The 21,507-nt window shown below is 41.0% G+C and overlaps 1 protein-coding gene across 3 annotated transcripts in view; it reads left to right on the top strand.

Annotated features, from left to right (window-relative positions):
* umodl1 (uromodulin like 1) overlaps positions 1-21,507 on the top strand; it is a 42,836-nt gene that overhangs the window by 564 nt on the left and 20,765 nt on the right. Inside the window, exons 2-6 of one of the 3 annotated variants that reach the window (XM_031896529.1) lie at positions 2,785-2,884; positions 4,682-4,909; positions 19,987-20,229; positions 20,935-21,096; positions 21,332-21,453. In XM_031896529.1, the coding sequence (XP_031752389.1) occupies positions 21,451-21,453 (3 nt within the window). In that variant the 5' untranslated portion in view covers positions 2,785-2,884; positions 4,682-4,909; positions 19,987-20,229; positions 20,935-21,096; positions 21,332-21,450. Of the gene's footprint in view, positions 1-2,784; positions 2,885-4,681; positions 4,910-16,625; positions 17,229-19,986; positions 20,230-20,934; positions 21,097-21,331; positions 21,454-21,507 lie in introns of those variants that run through there. The other 2 variants (XM_031896530.1, XM_012954623.3) reach the window with 2 other exon arrangements.

Genomic DNA, 21,507 nt, shown 5'->3' with positions numbered 1-21,507 from the left:
ATAACATTTTCCTGGTGTGCATCAGCATTTTTTACATATTTACATTGTTTATCTGGTTTGCACCCAGGTTGTTATCCCTATAAGTGTGTGCCTCAGCCTTTTTCTATATATATATATATATATATATATATACACACACACGCACATACACACACACACACACACATACAGTAACTTGTAAACAGTTATTGGCTGATGCAGATTGGCTCCAGCAGGAATAGGATATATATATATATATATATATATATATATATATACAGAAAAGAACAGAGCACACCCTAATAGTAATCAAATGCCCCAGGTGCTTGCAAAAACCATGTATATAGCAAGACAATGAGCCGCACACGCAGGGACTTTGTTAGAAAACAAAAATTTTTTTTAATGAAAACGATCGTTTTCATTAAAAAAAAATTTTGTTTTCTAACAAAGTCCCTGCGTGTGCGGCTCATTGTCTTGCTATATATATATATATATATATATATATATATATATATATATATATACACACACACACACATACAGTAACTTGTAAACAGTTATTGGCTGATGCAGAGGGGCTCCAGCCGGAATAGGATATATATATATATATATATATATATATACCCTATTCCGGCTGGAATATATATATATATACATACACACACACACACACATATACACACACACACATACAGTAACTTGTAAACAGTTATTGGCTGATGCAGAGGGGCTCCAGCAGGAATAGGATATATATATATATATATATATATATATCAAAAAGTAACCGGTACAGCACTCACAGGACTTATATAAAGTTCAAAAAATGTATTGAAGGAAAATGTCTAACGTTTCGGCTACCACTGCAGCCTTTCTCAAAGACAAAGTGAATAAGGTGGATACACTCTGATAAACACAAAATGGCGCGAAACAATGACGTCACCGTGTGGGGGATACACATAAAATACATTAACACACAGTGTAGGTGAACAATAAATAGTTGGAAATAAAGGCTGATACATTCCAAATTGTGTCCAAAATACATAGTCGATAGGGAGAAAATAAATAAAAAGAAAAGCGAAGACAGAAACTCTAAAAAGTTGTCAGGTGCACACTAAGGTAGAACTATAACTCACCCTCGCCTGTAGCTGATATCAACAATGGATGCAGGAATGCTAGCGGTAAACATCACGCCGAGTCACATATCGGATGTTTCAAACAGGGCACAAGGACCATTAGTAAGATAATAACTGGCAGAGTTGTTCACCTACACTGTGTGTTAATGTATTTTATGTGTATCCCCCACACTGTGATGTCATTGGTTCGCGCCATTTTGTGTTTATCAGAGTGTATCCACCTTATTCACTTTGTCTTTGAGAAAGGCTGCAGTGGTAGCCGAAACGTTAGACATTTTCCTTCAATAAACTTTTTGAACTTTATATAAGTCCTGTGAGTGCTGTACCGGTTACTTTTTGCTACATTTCCTATTTTTGGACTGCACCCAGGCATCTTTATTCTATTTGACGTGAGTGCCTGTTACTCCATTTTGTCTATATATATATATATATGAGGATCCCTGCTGTGTGTCTGGGAAACAGCTTGTCTGTGAAAGCCCCTGAGGAAGGGGGAGCATCCCTAGAAACGTTGTGAGCAGAGTTCTCAATAAATAAGGACATTTTTTAGCACGATGGCTGAGTTTGATGTTGTTAGTATTTGGGATGCACCGAACCCACTTTTTTGGGTTTGGCCAGACCCACCCTGACTGATTCTGCCGAATCCCGAATCAGATCTGTGAAGGGTAAAAAGTTGCAGCGCGTGGCGAAAATTTTTTCCCCCTAAAATTTAACCGTTTCTGAATGCTAATTAGCATATTCTAATTTATGCTAATTCAGATTTGGTTCAGCCGAAACCGAATCCATCAAAAAAAGGCTGGGTTCGGTGCAGCCACAGTTACTATGCACTGGGCTCCAGGGCGACGGAGTTTACAGATTCGAGCACCACTTCAGCTTTTGAACATTATTACACAGGATTGGGAGGTATTCTCAGCTTGACCAAGCATTTCTAATTTTGAGACTCGACTACAACTCCCAGCATCCCCTGCCAGCATAATACAGGAATTTTTTTTTTTTTTTTTTTTAAATATGTCACAGTGACAGGCTCTAAAGTTGAATAGTTACATATGTGTTCATAAGAAGGCATATACAGGAGTATTATTGGTCCTCAGGCAAGGAGAGGGCTAGCTGTGCTGGGGGACTTGCCCAAAGCCGCTACTTGGATACCCCAGAATAGTGAGTAGCATTGGGATTTTTCTATTGGGCATGTATACTGTATGCAGGGCAACGCTAGCTGGGTGTTTGGCCTTGGGGGCAACTATCTGCTGTCAGTTTAAAGGGCAAACGGATGCAGCAATTCCCTTGTTATTGGAACAGGGTGGGGGGCAAGTTCCTATCTGTCACGAGACCAGGAATTGGCAGCCACAGCCACGTGCCTATTAACTGTTACAGTGCCTGAACTTGGCAACACAACTATAGGAGATATGTCATGCAGCAGGAGAGGGAGCTATAGTGATGGACTGAAGGCCAGGGAAGGGTTTTATTTACCTCTTGGAAAGCAGCGATAGATCAGAGAATACTTAAAGGGGCAGTTATACCCCCTTATTCGAAGTGAGTAATGTGCTGAACATACAAACATCACATTATTCCTTGAATTTGTTATACTTCCCCTTTAATTTATATTTTTAAAGGTGATTCTACTCCTTCTCTGGCATTCTCTTGTACTTTTCCCTTTACTTTTTATGTTCTCACTCAGCATGAAGCAGATAGGAATCAACCAGCTGCTGCTTTTGGCACAGAAGAGGCCGGGCAGATGCATACCTGGGAGAATTTACAGTATTTTCCAGCTGTTTCAGGTATCAATCAGAGCAGAGCAGTTTTATTAAGCTGGACCCTCGGTGCTGGGATATGTCACCCCCCCCCCTTTTCTCCATTGCAGGCAGTTAGTTTAGAATGGAAGGGGCCAGGTATGGGTGCTTCAGGGTGATTATCCTCATAAACAAAACACAATTGCTAGATACTGGTAAAGGGGCATGGGAATAATGGGGCAAATGTGGTTGTTTTGATGTGTGTTTGGGCTGGGCCCAGAATAATCGCCATTAGGCTCTAACTCTTGGCTTGTTGCTAGGTGAGCTTTCTCTCCCCTGGGGAATTCACTGAATAGAAGTAGAGAATAATGGCAGGAAAACAGTACAATAGTGGTAGCCCCCCCCCCCCCTTCCAGTTACACAGTGATTGCTGGGGAACCAGTTGCACGTAAACAGAGAATTTTGTATCATTAATATATGCACAATATTATTATTAGCTGGAAACTTCTTATACCGAATGCTCTGGAATATGGCAGTGCTGTGTCTCTGAGCGTTACCCCCATATGTATTAAAAGGCATGACGTTTGCCCAGGAGCAGTAACACCCATAGCAACCAAAAAGATGTTTGCTTTGAAACAGGTGACCAATAAATGCTACCTGCTGATTGTTTGCTATGAGTTACTGCTCCTGGGAAAACTTAATGCCTTTTTATTATATAACCCCATTTGAGTTCTTCATTTTCTGAGCTGCTTTCCCCTGTAATAATAGGGTTATAGTGTGTTTATGGGGATCGCTATGCTGGGATGATAGCAAAACAATTCTATTGGTGTTAGTTTCCATGTTTAAAGGGGAGGTTCACCTTTAAGTTAACTTTTCATATGTAATAGAATGTCCTATTCCTACAACATTTGCAATTGGTCTTATTTATTTATAGTTTTCTTCCTACATCTTTCCACCTTTTAAATGGAGTTCACTGACCCCAGCAGATCTGTGAGCCTACAATATATTGCCATTGATACTTTCAAATCCCTGTCTTTTTTTTTTTTCCAAATCACTGCCTAGTTGCTTGGTTAAATTGGACCCTAGCAACCAGATAGCTGCTGAAATTCCTTTAGGTTAACTTTTAGAATGTTATAGAATGGGCCTATTCTTAGTAACATTTCAATTGGTCTTTATTTCTTATAGTTTTTTAAATATTTGCCTTACTCTTCTGACTCTTTCCAGCTTCCAAAAGGGGGTCACTGACCCCGACAGCCAAACAACTATTGCTCTGTATGGCTACAGTGTTAATGTTATTGTTACTTTTGATTACATATCCTTCTCTTTATATTCATATTCCTCTCTCTTTTTTTTCAAACCACTGCAGGGTTGTTAGGTTACACTGGGACCCTAGCAACCAAATAGCTGCTGAAATTCCAAACTGGAGAGCAGCTGAGCAAAAAGCTAAATAATTCAATTGCAAAGACCGATTGCAAATTGTCTCAGAATAGCACTCTCTACATCAAATTACAAGTTCATTTGAAGACGAACAACCTCTTTAAAGGAGAACTAGAATCACAGCAAGTTGTTAGGCACCCCAGTAATACTAGTCATTACTCGTATTGTTTATTCCCCTTCACGTAACTGTAGCTTGCTTTACCTGGCAACCCAAGTTCCCAAGCATTCCAGCTTTCTTGTAGCCTTCCTTATACTGAATATTGTTATGGTAGATAGATGATAAATAGGCATATAAAAGATATAAATATGTTTATTTGTCTGCTTCTCATAATGGCTGATTAAATAATAATTGAACTTGCCCCCCCCCCCCCAAAAAAAAATAATATATTTATTATCCTACCTGTGTAGCAGTGGAAGGAAGAAGAAGCCTGTGAGTATGGAGAACATGGAGCTCAATGCTACAGAATAATGCTAGTACAGTCTATACTATGTGACTGCCGCTGATGGAACAGATTCTCTGATGAATGACAAGGATTTATGGGAGAAACATTACATCACTGTTGCAATGAGGTCATCATTAAGTCATTCATCATCGTTGTATAAAGCACAGGCAGTTAGTAACCACTTAACAACCAGGTTAGTTTTATTGCAATATACATCTTTATGTGTAAGTTGACACTCATTTATTGTTATATCTTGTTCCTCGTGATGTAACAAGGCTATTCCTAGTTACATAAATACGCTTTGCAGATCATATAGCTGGCTTATTCAACTATGAAGAGCTTTTCTGTATCTGGGCTGGTTTTATTGTGCCATCTTCCACAAAGGAATTCCAAGGCTGTCGAAAAATTCAGGTGGGCATAGTGGAAGTTTAGTTGTGGCCCAAGTGACAGCACAGGTGTACCCTGGGTACTTCCTGCAGGGGGTGCATTAGGGTGGGCATCATTTCCTTTTATGTACCCCATTACAGGAATCCCATAGTGGTTATGGCTTTTTTAGATAATTCTCAGCTTTCAGATAACTCAATTCTATACTTCAATCATAATAAAAGCTGTTAACTTGGCTCCTCTAGAAGACTGAATTGGCAAGTTATTAACTCATGTATGGGGCTCCTGAGAGGTCCTGCCCCACTATTGATAGGGCAAGTTTGAAAATCCCGGTGTAGAAGGAGTGCGTTGATGCAGCCCACTTCCTGTGGGTCTCCATAGGCCCCAATTGGATCATTCTGATTTGATGTACCCTCTGATGTCAGTGGAAAGCTCAATTCATTAGGGTGCAAGGGAATGGTCCTAATTTTCCCTCCACAGAGAAGCTCTTCTTCCTAGGACAGTGTTCTTCACTTGAGCAACAATCAGTCTGTTATTTTTTGGCTGTTCTGTGTGTGAAAATAATCAACTCACCCTCCCTTTTAAATTTGAATTTACTAGAAAATTCTGTTTTCTGTTCAGAAAGTGGCCTTGGGGGTCACATTCCTTCCTGTAGCTCAGTGGCTGTAGGGCTTTTCAGGATCAAGCCTCCCTTAGATGTTCAACCTTTGCTCAGTGCCTTACGTAACTCCAAACATTGCTTTTCTAGTCATTCAGTCACAGTTCCAAAATGCAAGAATATCTAGGGCATCTGATAAGTTTCACCCCTGCCCGACATCATTTACTTTTAGGCTGGAATTTCAGGTGTATCTAGAAGAGAAAATAGGCGATCTTCCTGACTCTCACACTAACTGGCCTTCAGGCAGAATTCTGCCCAATGTGTGTTTTATGGTCTAGGAGACTACAGTTTGGCAGATTATTGGTGGAACCGGTGAAATCAAAATTGACTGAGGTAAAAGGAGGGCCTTGGTGCAGATAAAGCAGAATAAGTAGAGGGCTGGAGTACTGGCGGGAAATGTGTCACGGTTAATTTAATAACTGTCTCTTTCACAGAAGGTCACCTAATCAAGCCTACTCTTAACCTCCTCTGAAAGAAGCTTGTAAAAACAGCACTTATGAAATGAATAGAAATGTATTTCCAGCCTGACGCATTTCACGCTTCTCTAGCACTGAAGCTGGCTGTGCACGTTCACATTTTAGTCATCTTCCAACTAACATTCCGAAATCAATCATACGTTTCAATGCAACGATCTAAAACTAACATTCACATTGAAACTGTAGGATAAAGCCCTAAAAATAACAAATGGGAGGATCATCTGGGCATTAAATAGTTGGCAGGCACCAATAGTACAAACGGGATGTCCCAGAAAGGTCCCCCAAGGGTATTGTCAGATACACAATACATATGCAGATGTTATTGTTATTGACTGAAGTCTTCTAACCTGTCCGATCGTCTAAACAACGTGATCATGGTACAAAAATTATCAGGATGATAATCTGAGCCCACCGATGGTCTGAAAAGCTCACGAAACTTAGTTTCATACAATTATATTGGTGCGTGTGTGACCAGCTTAAGTCTTAGGCACAAACTAGTGAAGCACAAAATGCGTCAGGCTGGATACATGTTCCTGCTTATTTAAAAAATAACTATTCATTACTAAAGGTGGCTATACATGTTAAGATCCACTCGCTTCGCAAGGTCGCCAAGCAAGCGGGTCTTCTGCCGATATGCCAATTTCAGGCCAGATATCGGTCGGGCAGGCCCCTCGTTCCTGCCCCTACATGGGCTAATAAGCTGCTGAATCGGTCCAAGGAGCCGATATCGGCAGCTACAATCGGCCCGTGTATGGCCACCTTAACCTGGCTTGAGGAGTTTCTCGAGTGCTTGTTTACTACTTGTTTACTACTGATTGACTGATAATCCTATTCAGCTGATATATTGGGGGTCAATGGTTAGTCCAGAACTTCACTTGCCAACGCTTCTATCAAGCGGCTGAACTGACTGGCCGATAGGGGATCCATCTAATCGACATAAGTTGCCCAGGCACTTGTGTGATGGAAGCCAACCAGTGCTTACATATTCTGAATAGTATCTATATACTATTGGTTGTCGCTGCTTCTCTTTACTTCCTGCTATTCCATTTGCTCAGGCTGTTGGCCAATAAGAACAATACATGCAGCCGTACTGTGTATCGATCTGCATATGGCATTTGCTCGTTTGGGTGTTGGATGGTAGCTTTTATTCATACTGTCGAGATGCTGCCTACCTTCAAGGGCAGTACAGGGTTAACCAACCCGCAGCGCGCTATTGGCTTGTAAACGCAGATGTTATTAAAGCTGAAATTAGTGCTCAGTCCTACTGATGTACGGATGTATGGATGATGTAGCACAGGGGTCGTACGTACGTGGGAAGTTCTAATTTCAGCCTGAGGCTAATAAGTAGCTAGCACGGCAGCAGGGTGGGGGGGCTGGATATACTTATTACTCATCATACACTCGGTTTCACCCAAAAGGCACCTACCATTTAATATCGGCTGTAACAAGCCACAAAGCGCATAAACGGAACCTAATGATTTAACCTAAAATAGATCCCATCATCGTTACTGGTGTTAATGGGAAAAACGCTAATCACCATTTATTATGAATGTCATTAACCATTCAGTGCTTTGTCACCTGTGGTGGTGGTGGGGGTGGTTCCATTGTCCTGAATAATTAATGATTCTAAATTAGAGATTTCAAATGATGTCATGAATGATGTCATCCATGGTGATGTCGCACATGATGTGATTTGTAATGTAATACGACAGAATAGCTTGGAGCAGTGGTTACAATGGGCTGAGGATATTTAAGAATATTTAGGGCAGCAAATAAGGGTTAATATTCCTCTAACTGCCCATTGGGCCTGCAGGTTATTACCCTTCGGATAGCGAGGGATGTTACGCAGAACTCACACATATTCACACTACATCAAGAGCCAATTTAAGGGGTGGTACACCTTTAAGTAAACTTTTAGTATATTATAGAATGGCCAGTTCTGAGCAACTTTTCAATTGGTCTTCATTATTTATTTTTTATTGTTTTTGAATGATTTGCCTTCTTCTGCAGCTTTCAAATGGGGGTCACTGACCCTGGCAGCCAAAAAACTATTGAAAACCATTGCTCTGTGAGGCTACAGTTTTATTGCTTCTTTTTATAACTTATTTTTCTATTCAGTCCCTCTCCTATTCACATACCAGCCTCTCATTCAAACTGCTTCCTGGTTGCTAAGGTCATTTGAACACTAGCAACCAGATGTTGAAACTCCAAACTGGAGAGCTGCTGAACACATAGTGAAATGACTTAAAAACTATAAATAATAAAAAATGAAGACCAATTGCAAGTTGTCTCAGAATATTACTCTCTATATCATACTATAAGTTAACTCTTTAAAGGGGTAGTTCAGCTTAGCAGCATTCACAACCCATACTAATTACCACCGGGGGGGGGGGGGGGGGGGGGGCACTGGCTGTAGTTCTTTGAGAAGAGATGTAGAAAAGGAGGCTGGCTGGGCAAGCATAGGAGCCCCTTTATCAGGACATTTTAGATTCAGACTCGACTTGCCCTTTACATAAATTACAGTTTACACAGTGTATTCATTTTATTTACTGTTAGTGAAGCGTAAGCTGCCATCTCACAGTTTTTCCCTTCCCTTATACACAGTAACAGCGATGTGGGGGCTTATATTGGGGGCTTCGTTGTTATTTCCCTGCTGACCTCTAATTTCCAGGCAGTGATTCATTGTGGTTTCCTGTGGAAAGCAGGAGATTGGGGCCGTGCAGCCACAGCCACTCACAAAAACATAAGCATTCACCCACATATACTACTCAAGCTGGCTTTTTGGCTGCGACCCTTATTCGCTTCCTTGGGCTCCCCCTGGTGGCCAAGCCCACTAGTTTAGAAAGGTAATTTAAGGTGCCCCATACACAGCCAGATTTCAGCTGCCGATTTGGGTCCTTGGTGTATGGCCACCCCAACGGGCCTACCTGACCAAGATCTGCCCTGTAACAGGGCAGGTTTGATTTTCCGTCGGATTGGGGCCCACATTGGCTCATTGATAAAGTCCTCACTCTGACGGCCGTTGTAATTCAATGGTTTGGCCCTAGGGCCACCTTTAGGTGAGCTAATCGGGAGAAGACCTGCTCGTTTGGCGACCTCATGAAATTAGCAAATCTTCCCCTGTATGGCCCCCTTTAGGCTGCTCCTTTTAGATCCCCAACCGGTGGCTCAGGGGCAACATGTTGCTCACCAGCCTCTTGGATGTTGCTCTCAGTGCCCCCAAACCAGGGAGTTATTTTTGAATTCCTGACTTGGGGGCAAGTTTTGGTTGAATAAATACAAGATTTCCTACCAAATAAAGCCCCTGTAAGCTGATAGGGTGCATAGAGGCTGCCTAATAGCCAATCACAGCCCTTATTTGGCTCCTCCATGAACTTTTATGGTGCTTGTGTTGCTCCCCAAGTCTTTTTACATTTGACTGTGGCTCACAAGTAAGAAAGGTTGGGGACCCCTGCTTTAGATAAAGCAGGCTCATTTCATTTAACCATACAAGATGACTGGAAGATGGTAAGGTTGATAGATACACACACACACACTGCAATAAACAGTCTTATCCCTCAGTGGAAACATACATGTATAGAACAGAAGGACATTGTTGTTACTTGCCCTTTAATTTTTGTCACACTGGAAAATTGTCCTAATGGTACAGTAGCAAGAGGTTGCTTTGATTGGCCAAGCAATATGACTTCAATCAACCAATGATAAAAGCAAGAAATGAACTACTGATGCTGAGTTCCACACCCTGGACCTTACTGCTGCACCCCCGTCCCCCCCTACTGTCTTCCATTGCTCCTACTCCTAATCTCCGACTCGTTATACTCCAACTTGTGTCAGTACCACAGTTAAGGTTTGACCACTGCCTTTCCAGATATTCCGGTCTGTTCTTTGGTATTGGAATGAACACTAAAGATTCAGCTGAACCCATATCCTGCAAAAAGTGCTGTGATTCTGTGACAGGAATGTAATGGTAATACTGACACCTGCCACTGGGGGGGAGCACAGTATGTATATAAATATATATATATCAACAAAAAATACCGCACACAACAGACTCAATTGGAGTAACTGATTTTGATCAACAAACAGTAGAAATTCCAACGTTTTGATCGTATCATTGTGATCTTCCTCAGGGAAAACAATGAACATGAGTGTAAGCAGTGCAAACCCTTAAAAACTCAATATAAGAAAAAAGGATTGGTTCAACTATAACTCTCTGGAAAAAATTTATAGAAATTAATGCAACATATTTATTGGAGGGGGGCATAATCCCAAGTGTGCGGCCATTACTACCACAGGGAAAATGTGGAGTAAAAGACTTAGTTAAAAGTGAACCCTGGGCAATCGTCAGACCTCTCGTCACAAAAGCAAAAAACAGAAAGCGATGTGTATAAAGAAGTTTTTTGTTACCCGCCAAAGCAGTCAAGGGGCAAATCCCAGATTGTCAGACCGCTCAGCAATAGAGATGAATGAAAATTAGTAAAAGGCAAACAGACAATGCTGTGTACAGGGAATATTTGTTTTACACAACGAGGCAGTAAAAAAAAAAACATTGCACAGTTATTGGAACACATGACGTAAATACATTATTATGGCACCTAATTGGCAAGTGATTATGGCTCCTAATTGCCACATGATTATGGCACCTAATTGCCACATGATTATGGCACCTAATTGCCACATGATTATGGTACCTAATTGCCACATGATTATGGCACCTAATTGGCAAGTGATTATGGCACCTAATTGCCACATGGTTATGGCACCTAATTGCCACGTGATTATGGCTCCTAATTGCTACATGATTATGGCACCTAATTGCCACATGATTATGGCTCCTAATTGCTACATGATTATGGCACCTAATTGGCAAGTGATTATGGCACCTAATTGGCACAAGATTATGGCACCTAAAATCCAAGATTATGGCACCTAATTGGCACATGATCATGGCACCTAAAATACAAGATTATGGCACCTAATTGGCACAAGATGATGGCACCTAAAATACAAGATTATGACTCATAATTGCTACATGATTATGGCACCTAATTGCCACATGGTTATGGCACCTAATTGCCACATGATTATGGCTCCTAATTGCTACACGATTATGGCACCTAATTGGCACAAGATTATGGCACCTAAAATCCAAGATTATGGCACCTAATTGGCACATGATCATGACACCTTAAATACAAGTTTATGGCACCTAATTGGCACAAGATGATGGCACCTAAAATACAAGATTATGACACCTAATTGCCACACGATTATAGCACCTAAAATACAAGATTATGGCACCTAATTGCCACACGATTATGGCACCGAAAATACAAGATTATGGCACATAATTGGCACAAGATGATAGCACCTAAAATACAAGATTATGGCACCTAATTGGCACAAGATGATGGCACCTAAAATACAAGATTGTGGCACCTAATTGCCACACGATTATGGCACCAAAAATACAAGATTATGGCACCTAATTGGCACAAGATGATGGCACCTAAAATACAAGATTATGACACCTAATTGGCACAAGATGATGGCACCTAAAATACAAGATTATGACACCTAATTGCCACACGATTATGGCACCAAAAATACAAGATTATGGCACCTAATTGCCACACGATTATGGCACCGAAAATACAAGATTATGGCACCTAATTGCCACATGATTATGGCAACTAAAATACAAGATTATGGCACCTAATTGCCACATGATTATGGCACCTAAAATACAAGATTATGGCACCTAAAATACAAGATTAAGGCACCTAATTGCTACATTATTATGGCACCTAAAATACATGATTATGGCACCTAAAATACAAGATTATGGCACCTAATTGGCACAAGATGATGGCACCTAAAATACAAGATTATGGCACCTAATTGCCACATGATTATGGCACCTAATTGGCACAAGATGATGGCACCTAAAATACAAGATTATGGCACCTAATTGGCACAAGATGATGGCACCTAAAATACAAGATTATGGCACCTAATTGCCACACGATTATGGCACCAAAAATACAAGATTATGGCACCTAATTGGCACAAGATGATGGCACCTAAAATACAAGATTATGACACCTAATTGGCACAAGATGATGGCACCTAAAATACAAGATTATGACACCTAATTGCCACACGATTATGGCACCAAAAATACAAGATTATGGCACCTAATTGCCACACGATTATGGCACCGAAAATACAAGATTATGGCACCTAATTGCCACATGATTATGGCAACTAAAATACAAGATTATGGCACCTAATTGCCACATGATTATGGCACCTAAAATACAAGATTATGGCACCTAAAATACAAGATTAAGGCACCTAATTGCTACATTATTATGGCACCTAAAATACATGATTATGGCACCTAAAATACAAGATTATGGCACCTAATTGGCACAAGATGATGGCACCTAAAATACAAGATTATGTCACCTAATTGCCACATGATTATGTCACCTAATTGCCACATGATTATGGCACCTAATTGGCACAAGATGATGGCACCTAAAATACAAGATTATGACACCTAATTGGCACAAGATGATGGCACCTAAAATACAAGATTATGACACCTAATTGCCACACGATTATGGCACCAAAAATACAAGATTATGGCACCTAATTGCCACACGATTATGGCACCGAAAATACAAGATTATGGCACCTAATTGCCACATGATTATGGCAACTAAAATCCAAGATTATGGCACCTAATTGCCACATGATTATGGCACCTAAAATACAAGATTATGGCACCTAAAATCCAAGATTATGGCACCTAATTGCCACATGATTATGGCACCTAAAATACAAGATTAAGGCACCTGATTGCCACATTATTATGGCACCTAAAATACATGATTATGGCACCTAATTGGCACATTATTATGGCACCTAAAATCCAAGATTATGGCACCTAAAATACATGATTATGGCACCTAATTGGCACATTATTATGGCACCTAAAATCCAAGATTATGGCACCTAAAATACATGATTATGGCACTTAAAATACAAGATTATGGCACCTAAAATACAAGATTATGGCACCTAATTGGCACATTATTATGGCACCTAAAATCCAAGATTATGGCACCTAAAATACATGATTATGGCACCTAATTGGCACATTATTATGGCACCTAAAATACAAGATTATGGCACCTAATTGGCACATTATTATGGCACCTAAAATACAAGATTATGGCACCTAAAATACATGATTATGGCACCTAATTGGCACATTATTATGGCACCTAAAATACAAGATTATGGCACCTAAAATACATGATTATGGCACCTAATTGGCACATTATTATGGCACCTAAAATACAAGATTATGGCACCTAAAATACATGATTATGGCACTTAAAATACAAGATTATGGCACCTAAAATACATGATTATGGCACCTAATCGCCACATGATTATAGCACCTAAAATACATGATTATGGCACCTAATTGGCACATTATTATGGCACCTAAAATACAAGATTATGGCACCTAATCGCCACATGATTATAGCACCTAAAATACAAGATTATGGCACCTAATTTTTGTTCAGGTGGGGCAGTCTTTTCTGGGACCTTGGTAGTTAAGCCCTTTAGAAATTCCACCTTGTTTTAGATTCGGGATAAAACCCCTCTGTCCCTTTTTTACCCTATTTGCCAATTTTTGACCCTGGCCTGGGCAATAATCCTCAATTTGTTTTATAATATCGGGATAACTATACATGCCTATTTTGGCGATATTGCTCCTTTGTATATTAATAAATGACTTCTTATTAAATGACTTCTTATATCTTGCTGTATCTACAGCTAACTCTTGCTGTTATTTAGTTTATTCATTAGGTTGTTCTTCCTTTCTTTTCACACTCACATTTGGTTTCTATGGTAATTAATTGAATCCCTGTTTTGGCTCCATTTTCCTCACAGGGGGCAAGTTTTTAAGCGTTTGCCCTGCTTACACTCATGTTTGTTTTACCTGAGGAAGATCACGATGATGAGATCGAAACATTGCAATTTCTATTGTTCTTTGATTAAAATCAGTCACCCCAACTGAGTCTGTTGAGTGTGGTTCTTTTTTGCTGCTCGGTACACATTTTACCTGCACCCAGGTACACTGTGTTTTTTTGTTTGAATATATATATATATATATCTGGCCATGGATACATTGACAAATAGGGTAAAAATGAATAATAGGACTATATATATCTTATTATTTATAGGTAGATTTAGCAGGAGGATAAGGATCATCACTGTTAAGAGAATTAGGGCTAATTGGCAGCTGACTGCAGTGCATTGTGGGTTGCCAAGGAGCTGCATTTTCACAGGAGAGGATTAGAGGAAGTACAAGGAGCTAAGAGAGGCTCATGGGAATTATCAGGTGACAGCAGCATTCTAGGCTCTTGTTGTTTTACCATGGAGAGCAGATTGTACTTTCCAGGGTTCATAGCTGCTTAACTGTTTCATTGCCAGATTACTCTCACCAGTGTCTGCAGGCCTTCCCCTAATTACAGACCAACGAATGCCAATACCCTGCATCAGCTGATCGGTGGATTTTGCCCTTGTACAGGGCAGTTTATGGTAGGTTTAGCTATCTGCCCCTACTAGCCCTGAAGTGGGGAAATATCCAAAATATTGGTTAAAACTTTCCATACTGGTCCGGTGCCCTTTGCTCCATGGAGTTTACAGATAAATAAAAATATGGTCATTGTAACATTACATCCAAACTGATGCCCTCTTTAGGCTGGATCCCCCCTAAAGAAGTACTTTTGGCCCAACAACCTTTGGTGTTAGCCCTACAACCTTAGTCCTAAACCCTTCCTTGTATGTGCCCACTAATTGGTATTCTATATTAAAGGGGAAATATTTGAATGCTATTTCAAGTTATGGGCATGTAAATGGAGCTTTTGAAAAGCCCAGTGCAGCTGAAGTTAATCTGGGAATACACTGTAAGCTTCTCTTGTTGGGTAAGATCTCCGAACCAGTGGCTCTTTGGCTGATTTGGCCACCAACACAGCGGTATGATTGGACCATTTGTTACCTGGCACTATAGTCAGATCATAATGGTGGCCTACGGAGACCCATTGAGAGAGGAGCAACGTGGACATACCAATGTGGTCCTTGTTCGACGGTATCTTCTAACCTATCCAATAGATATCTGGCCTGACATTTAGTTAGATGTTGTTTGGCCAGATTGCCAGACAGGCCCTATACACCAGCCAATAACTGCCGACATGCCCGGTTGCCAGAATCCCATGTGTGCCCACCTTTACATTGTGAATCTGGCCTTAGTCAGAGCTTTATTTTCCTGTGTTTTGCAGTCGCATTGATTGTAATTCCCATGTGCGGAACTAAATTCTGCTTATTAGTTGCTGGGGGCCAGGGCTGAATGTTCAAAATACTGAAGATTTATCAATCGTTCAATAGCAGTTGCTCGAGGCAGGTAGTAGATACCTTGGGTGAGCGTTTTTTTCGTAATGATCGGTATTTTGTGATTTTTCGGAAAATTGTCGAAACTTTTTCGTTACCAATACGATTTGCGCGAAAAAACGCGAGTTTTTCGTAGCCATTCCGAAAGTTGCGCAAAATCTGGCGATTTTTTCGTAGCGTTAAAACTTGCGCGAAAAGTTGCTATTTTTTTGTAGCGCTAAAACTTGCGCGAAACGTCGCGCCTTTTAAGTTTTAACGCTACCAAAATGGCGCGACTTTTCGTCAGATTTTGCGCAACTTTCGGAATGGCTACGAAAAACTCGCGTTTTTTCGCGCAAATCGTAAAGGCAACGAAAAAAATCGCAAAAAATACGAAAAAGTCGCAAAAAGTTCGTTTACCAGTCGGAATTTTTCCAATTCGGATTCGAATTCATGTCTTAGTAAATCAGCCCCTAAGCGTATGGCATAGAATACGCCCTGCTACTGTAGGTTTACCCTACCTTGAGCCTGCACCTGAATGAATGGAATACGCTCAGGTGCAGGCACATGTAGCCGATATCCGTAAACCTACAGTAGTGGGGTGTATTCTTGGCAAGTGTTTTTCGGCTTGCCGAGAATACGCTTGTGTGGCATCAGCATAAAGACCAGTGCTTAATGTATGGGGGCTAAGGCTATAGCCACACGGGCGTATTCTCGAGAATATGCCCCGCTACTGTAGGTTTACCCTACCTTGTGTCTGCACCTGAATGAATGGAATACGCTCGGGGGCAGGCACATGTAGCCGATACCTGCTAAAAAAACGCGAGACTTCGTATCTTTGGCGGATATCGGCTACATGTGCCTGCACCCGAGCATATTCCATTCATTCGGCTTGACGAAAATATACGCCATACACTACACGTGGCATCAGCCTAAAGGGGCCACTGAGCACCAATAACATATGTAATCATCCCTGTGTCTGGGTGTGGGGCATGAAGACCTGAATTTGCACCCTCCGCACCCCTGGTAGTTCCGCCACTGCACCCACAGCCCTCCAGCACTTGTGCCTGCCTATTAGTAATTGAGCACCTTAATCTTCATAGGTGGCCAATCAAATACTTTGTGCTCCTCGCTAGTTGCATACAGGGAGGGCCCCCACATATTATAATATGAACCCCAATCATCGCAGGGATGTATTGCGCTGAATCCTTTGCTGTTGCCTTGCATGACAGATCCCAATTGATATGTGAGAGGCAATTACAGTGGCTGAGTGAGGCACAGCTGGTTCCTACGAGGGGGGATTGCGTCGCGAGGAACAAGTTAATGAGGTAGCACGGAAGGGAATGCCCAGGGGATTATCTCCTGTGATCCCAGTTCCATGTCATGCGAGGCAGGTGAGATGCAGAACCTGTTGTTTCTCAGGGCTGGGCAGGATTCTCATTAATCAGCGGCACTGCTACCCCTGGAAATGGCCCGGGCAACCATAGTGTGCGTGGTGGCTCTCTGCCTGGCTGTAGGTCTGGCTAATGGGGAGATGCTGGGTAAGTACCCATTGCTTAGAGAAAATCATTAAGCTTATGTATCAAGATGGGGTACAGTGTGTGCAAAAGGGGTGTCCATTGTGTTTATATGTTCTATGAAGGTTTAACTCACACTCCCGTTTCGTGGGGGGTAATAGGTTGTAGTTCAAGGGGGCCAAAATGGCTGGTTTCCTAGGTTATGACTTTGTTGGTTTGGCAAGGGCAAGTAAAACCTACCCAGAAATAGCCTCTGCTTTTATCCCAGTTACAAATGCAGATGGCTGGTTTTAGTGCAATGGTCCCCAGTAGGTTCCCAGTGTATAACTAGCAGTAAATCTCCAGTTATTGTCCTTATAGGGGTAGTTCTCTGTTAAATGAACATTTACTATGTTATAGAATGGTCAGTTCTAAGCAACTGTCTTCAGTATTTATATATTATAGTTTTTAAATTATTTTCCGCCTTCCAACTCTTTGCAGCTTTCAAATGGGGGTCACTGACCCCGGCAGCCAAAAAAAACTATTCCTCTCTGGGGCTACAGTTTTATTGTTATTGTTACTTTTCATAACTTATTTTTGTAATCAAGCCCTCTCCTATTCATATACCAGTCTCTCATTCAAACCACTCCCTGGTTGCTAAGGTCATTTGCACCCTAGCAACTAACTCTAAACTGGAGAGCCGTTAAACAAAAATTGAAGTAATTAAAAAGCTACATGTAATAAAAAATGAAGACCAGTTGCAAATTGTCTCAGAATATCACTGTCTTCATCATACTAAAATTTAACTCAGAGGCGAACAACCCTCGGTGCTTTCTGCTTCATTATTGGGCAAAGGAGGTTATAGAAGGCCTCCCCCTCCCATATACCTATTGGGGTCTCTGCCTTGGAATAAGCCCCCAGTTTGTGTCGGTGACATGTCCTACTGGGCCCCCATATCTTATGGACCCCCCCCCCCCCTGAAGTCACAGGGTCCTCAATCTCTATAGTTACAATCATGGAAGAAGGGTAACCAAACAAGTCTCAGTAAGGTCTAGCCTTTCTCTATTGGGCAGTTGCCATGGAAACAGCACTGCTAAATATATTCCCCCGGGGGATCTTTGCCTCCCTTCCTCATCTCATTAGCGATTCTGCAAAGCTGATGTAATGAATTTCCAGCTCTGACATCATCAATGACACAAATGGGAAGTCTTTTAGGGCCATGGCACATAGGCTGATTTTAGGGGTTGCTGAGGGGGAGCAAGGGGAGAGTGGGGTAACCTTTTGTTTAATTTTGTAACTAGGAATTTTAACTTCAATCTGGTTTATAGGGCTTAATTACCCTAGCAACCAGACAGCTGTTTGAAACCAGCAAGGAAGATGAGCCCTTGCTATGGTTGATGAATTCCTATTGGCTAATACAGTGAGAGCTTGTACATGGTACATTAATTTCAATCTCATTAGTTGTCCTTTACTACAGGTATGGGATCCCTTATCCAGAACCCTGTTATCCAGAAAGTTGCAAATTACGGAAAGGCCATCTCCTATAGACTCCATTATAAGCAAATAATTTTAATTTTTTTAAATGATTCCCTTTTCTCTGTAATAATAAAACAGTACCTGTACTTGATCCCAACTAAGATATAATTACCCCTTATTGGGGCAGAACAGCCCTATTGGGTTTATTTAATGGTTAAATGATTCCCTTTTCTCTGTAATAATAAAACAGTACCTGTACTTGATCCCAACTAAGATATAATTACCCCTTATTGGGGCAGAACAGCCCTATTGGGTTTATTTAATGGTTAAATGATTCCCTTTTCTCTGTAATAATAAAACAGTACCTGTACTTGATCCCAACTAAGATATAATTACCCCTTATTGGGGGCAGAACAGCCCTATTAGGTTTATTTAATGGTTAAATGATTCCCTTTTCTCTGTAATAATAAAACAGTACCTGTACTTGATCCCAACTAAGATATAATTACCCCTTATTGGGGCAGAACAGCCCTATTGGGTTTATTTCATGGTTAAATGATTCCCTTTTCTCTGTAATAATAAAACAGTACTGTACTTGATCCCAACTAAGATATAATTACCCCTTATTGGGGGCAGAACAGCCCTATTAGGTTTATTTAATGGTTAAATGATTCCCTTTTCTCTGTAATAATAAAACAGTACCTGTACTTGATCCCAACTAAGATATAATTACCCCTTATTGGGGCAGAACAGCCCTATTGGGTTTATTTAATGGTTAAATGATCCCCTTTTCTCTGTAATAATAAAACAGTACCTGTACTTGATCCCAACTAAGATATAATTACCCCTTATTGGGGCAGAACAGCCCTATTGGGTTTATTTAATGGTTAAATGATTCCCTTTTCTCTGTAATAATAAAACAGTACCTGTACTTGATCCCAACTAAGATATAATTACCCCTTATTGGGGCAGAACAGCCCTATTGGGTTTATTTAATGGTTAAATGATTCCCTTTTCTCTGTAATAATAAAACAGTACCTGTACTTGATCCCAACTAAGATATAATTACCCCTTATTGGGGCAGAACAGCCCTATTGGGTTTATTTAATGGTTAAATGATTCCCTTTTCTCTGTAATAATAAAACAGTACCTTGTACTTGATCCCAACTAAGATATAATTACCCCTTATTGGGGGCAGAACAGCCCTATTGGGTTTATTTAAGTGTTAAATGATTCCCTTTTCTCTGTAATAATAAAACAGTACCTGCAGAACCCTTATCCTGCCGCCAATGATATATTACTAACTCTGACTCTCCTGTTCCTACAGAAAGTACCATTTCCCCTTCCAGCTATCACGTCTGTGAGTACCCGGTGACACGGAACGTTCCCAAAGTGGTTGCTTTCCAAACGCCCTATCAGGCAGCAGTGCCGTGCCATGGGTGGCTCCCCTGGGGACTGTGTACCAAAACACATTATAGGATTGAATACCGCACCATATTCGTACCTGAGACGACCAACGTGAGCCGCTGCTGCGAGGGATACGAGAATGTGGGTCACTATTGCGCAAAGTGTCAGTATTACTTTCATGTGTATTTACTGGGTGAAAAATGTGCTAGGGATACGCTCACTGAATTCAAAATATGAGGGTACCGCAAATCAACTCAGAGTTCCTGTATGAAACCACTTTGCCTGAAGCCTCATAATTATATGGTCACAGAACCCCCCCAGTGACTTCTAATATCCTTATCATTTACAGTAGGGGGTACATTATCCTTTATAATACATGAGTGATACTCAGAGTTCCCTGTATAACTCAGCCTGCAGCCTTGTGCCTTTATATGGGCACAGAACCACTCAGTGACTGCTAATATCCTTATCATTTACAGTAGGGGGTACATTATCCCTTATAATACATGAGTGATACTCAGAGTTCCCTGTATAACTCAGCCTGCAGCCTTGTGCCTTTATATGGGCACAGAACCCCTCAGTGACTGCTAATATCCTTATCATTTACAGTAGGGGGTACATTATCCCTTATAATACATGAGTGATACTCAGAGTTCCCTGTATAACTCAGCCTGCAGCCTTGTGCCTTTATATGGGCACAGAACCCCTCAGTGACTTCTAATATCATTTACAGTAGGGGGTACAGTATTCACTATATATTTATAGATGAATCTTTCTTTCTCTGTCTCTCTCTCTCAGTATATATATATATATGTGTGTGTGTGTATCCATATTATAGTATGTGTTATATTTGCTTCTCTCCCCGCAGCTTTAGATACAGCCAGTGGATTCACTTCACGACCGGGTAAATGCCCCTCTGTACCCGAGGGAGTGGCAGAACCCAGCTGTGAGTTTGACTCTGACTGCCCGGGACTGCAGAAATGCTGTGGATTCTCCCATGGAGCTGCCTGTGCCTCTCCTGCAGCTCCGGGTCAGTATCTGGGCAGAATTAACTTTACTGTACTAATAAAATATTTGGAAAGGAGGGACATCTGGGACTTCCATATAAATATTATCCCTCCCTTCTTTTATACCCATGCTATAGAAAGACAAATATGGGTGTAAATTACTTACTATGCAGCTTGAATTGGGCATACTAAATAACCCAGTAAAGCATGTATTTCTTAAATGGTGTAGTTGCCCTTTAACTATTTTTTGGCCTTTAGCTCTCGACAGGAACGCAAGCAAGTATTGGTACAATGGCACTGTCACCATAAAAATAGGATTTAGCGAACTCTGCCGCGTGGACGTTGGATTCTTCAATCACACAAGGTTATTACATTCCATGGTAGGTACCCAACGTGGCCAGTAAGTTCCTTCTTTTATTCATTGAAGGTCTTTG

The sequence above is a fragment of the Xenopus tropicalis genome, chromosome 2 (genome assembly GCF_000004195.4).
Source record: "Xenopus tropicalis strain Nigerian chromosome 2, UCB_Xtro_10.0, whole genome shotgun sequence".
Classification (NCBI taxonomy): Eukaryota; Metazoa; Chordata; class Amphibia; order Anura; family Pipidae; genus Xenopus; species Xenopus tropicalis.
Note: the sequence above shows the minus strand (reverse complement) of the source record. Positions and strands in the feature narration are given on the sequence as shown.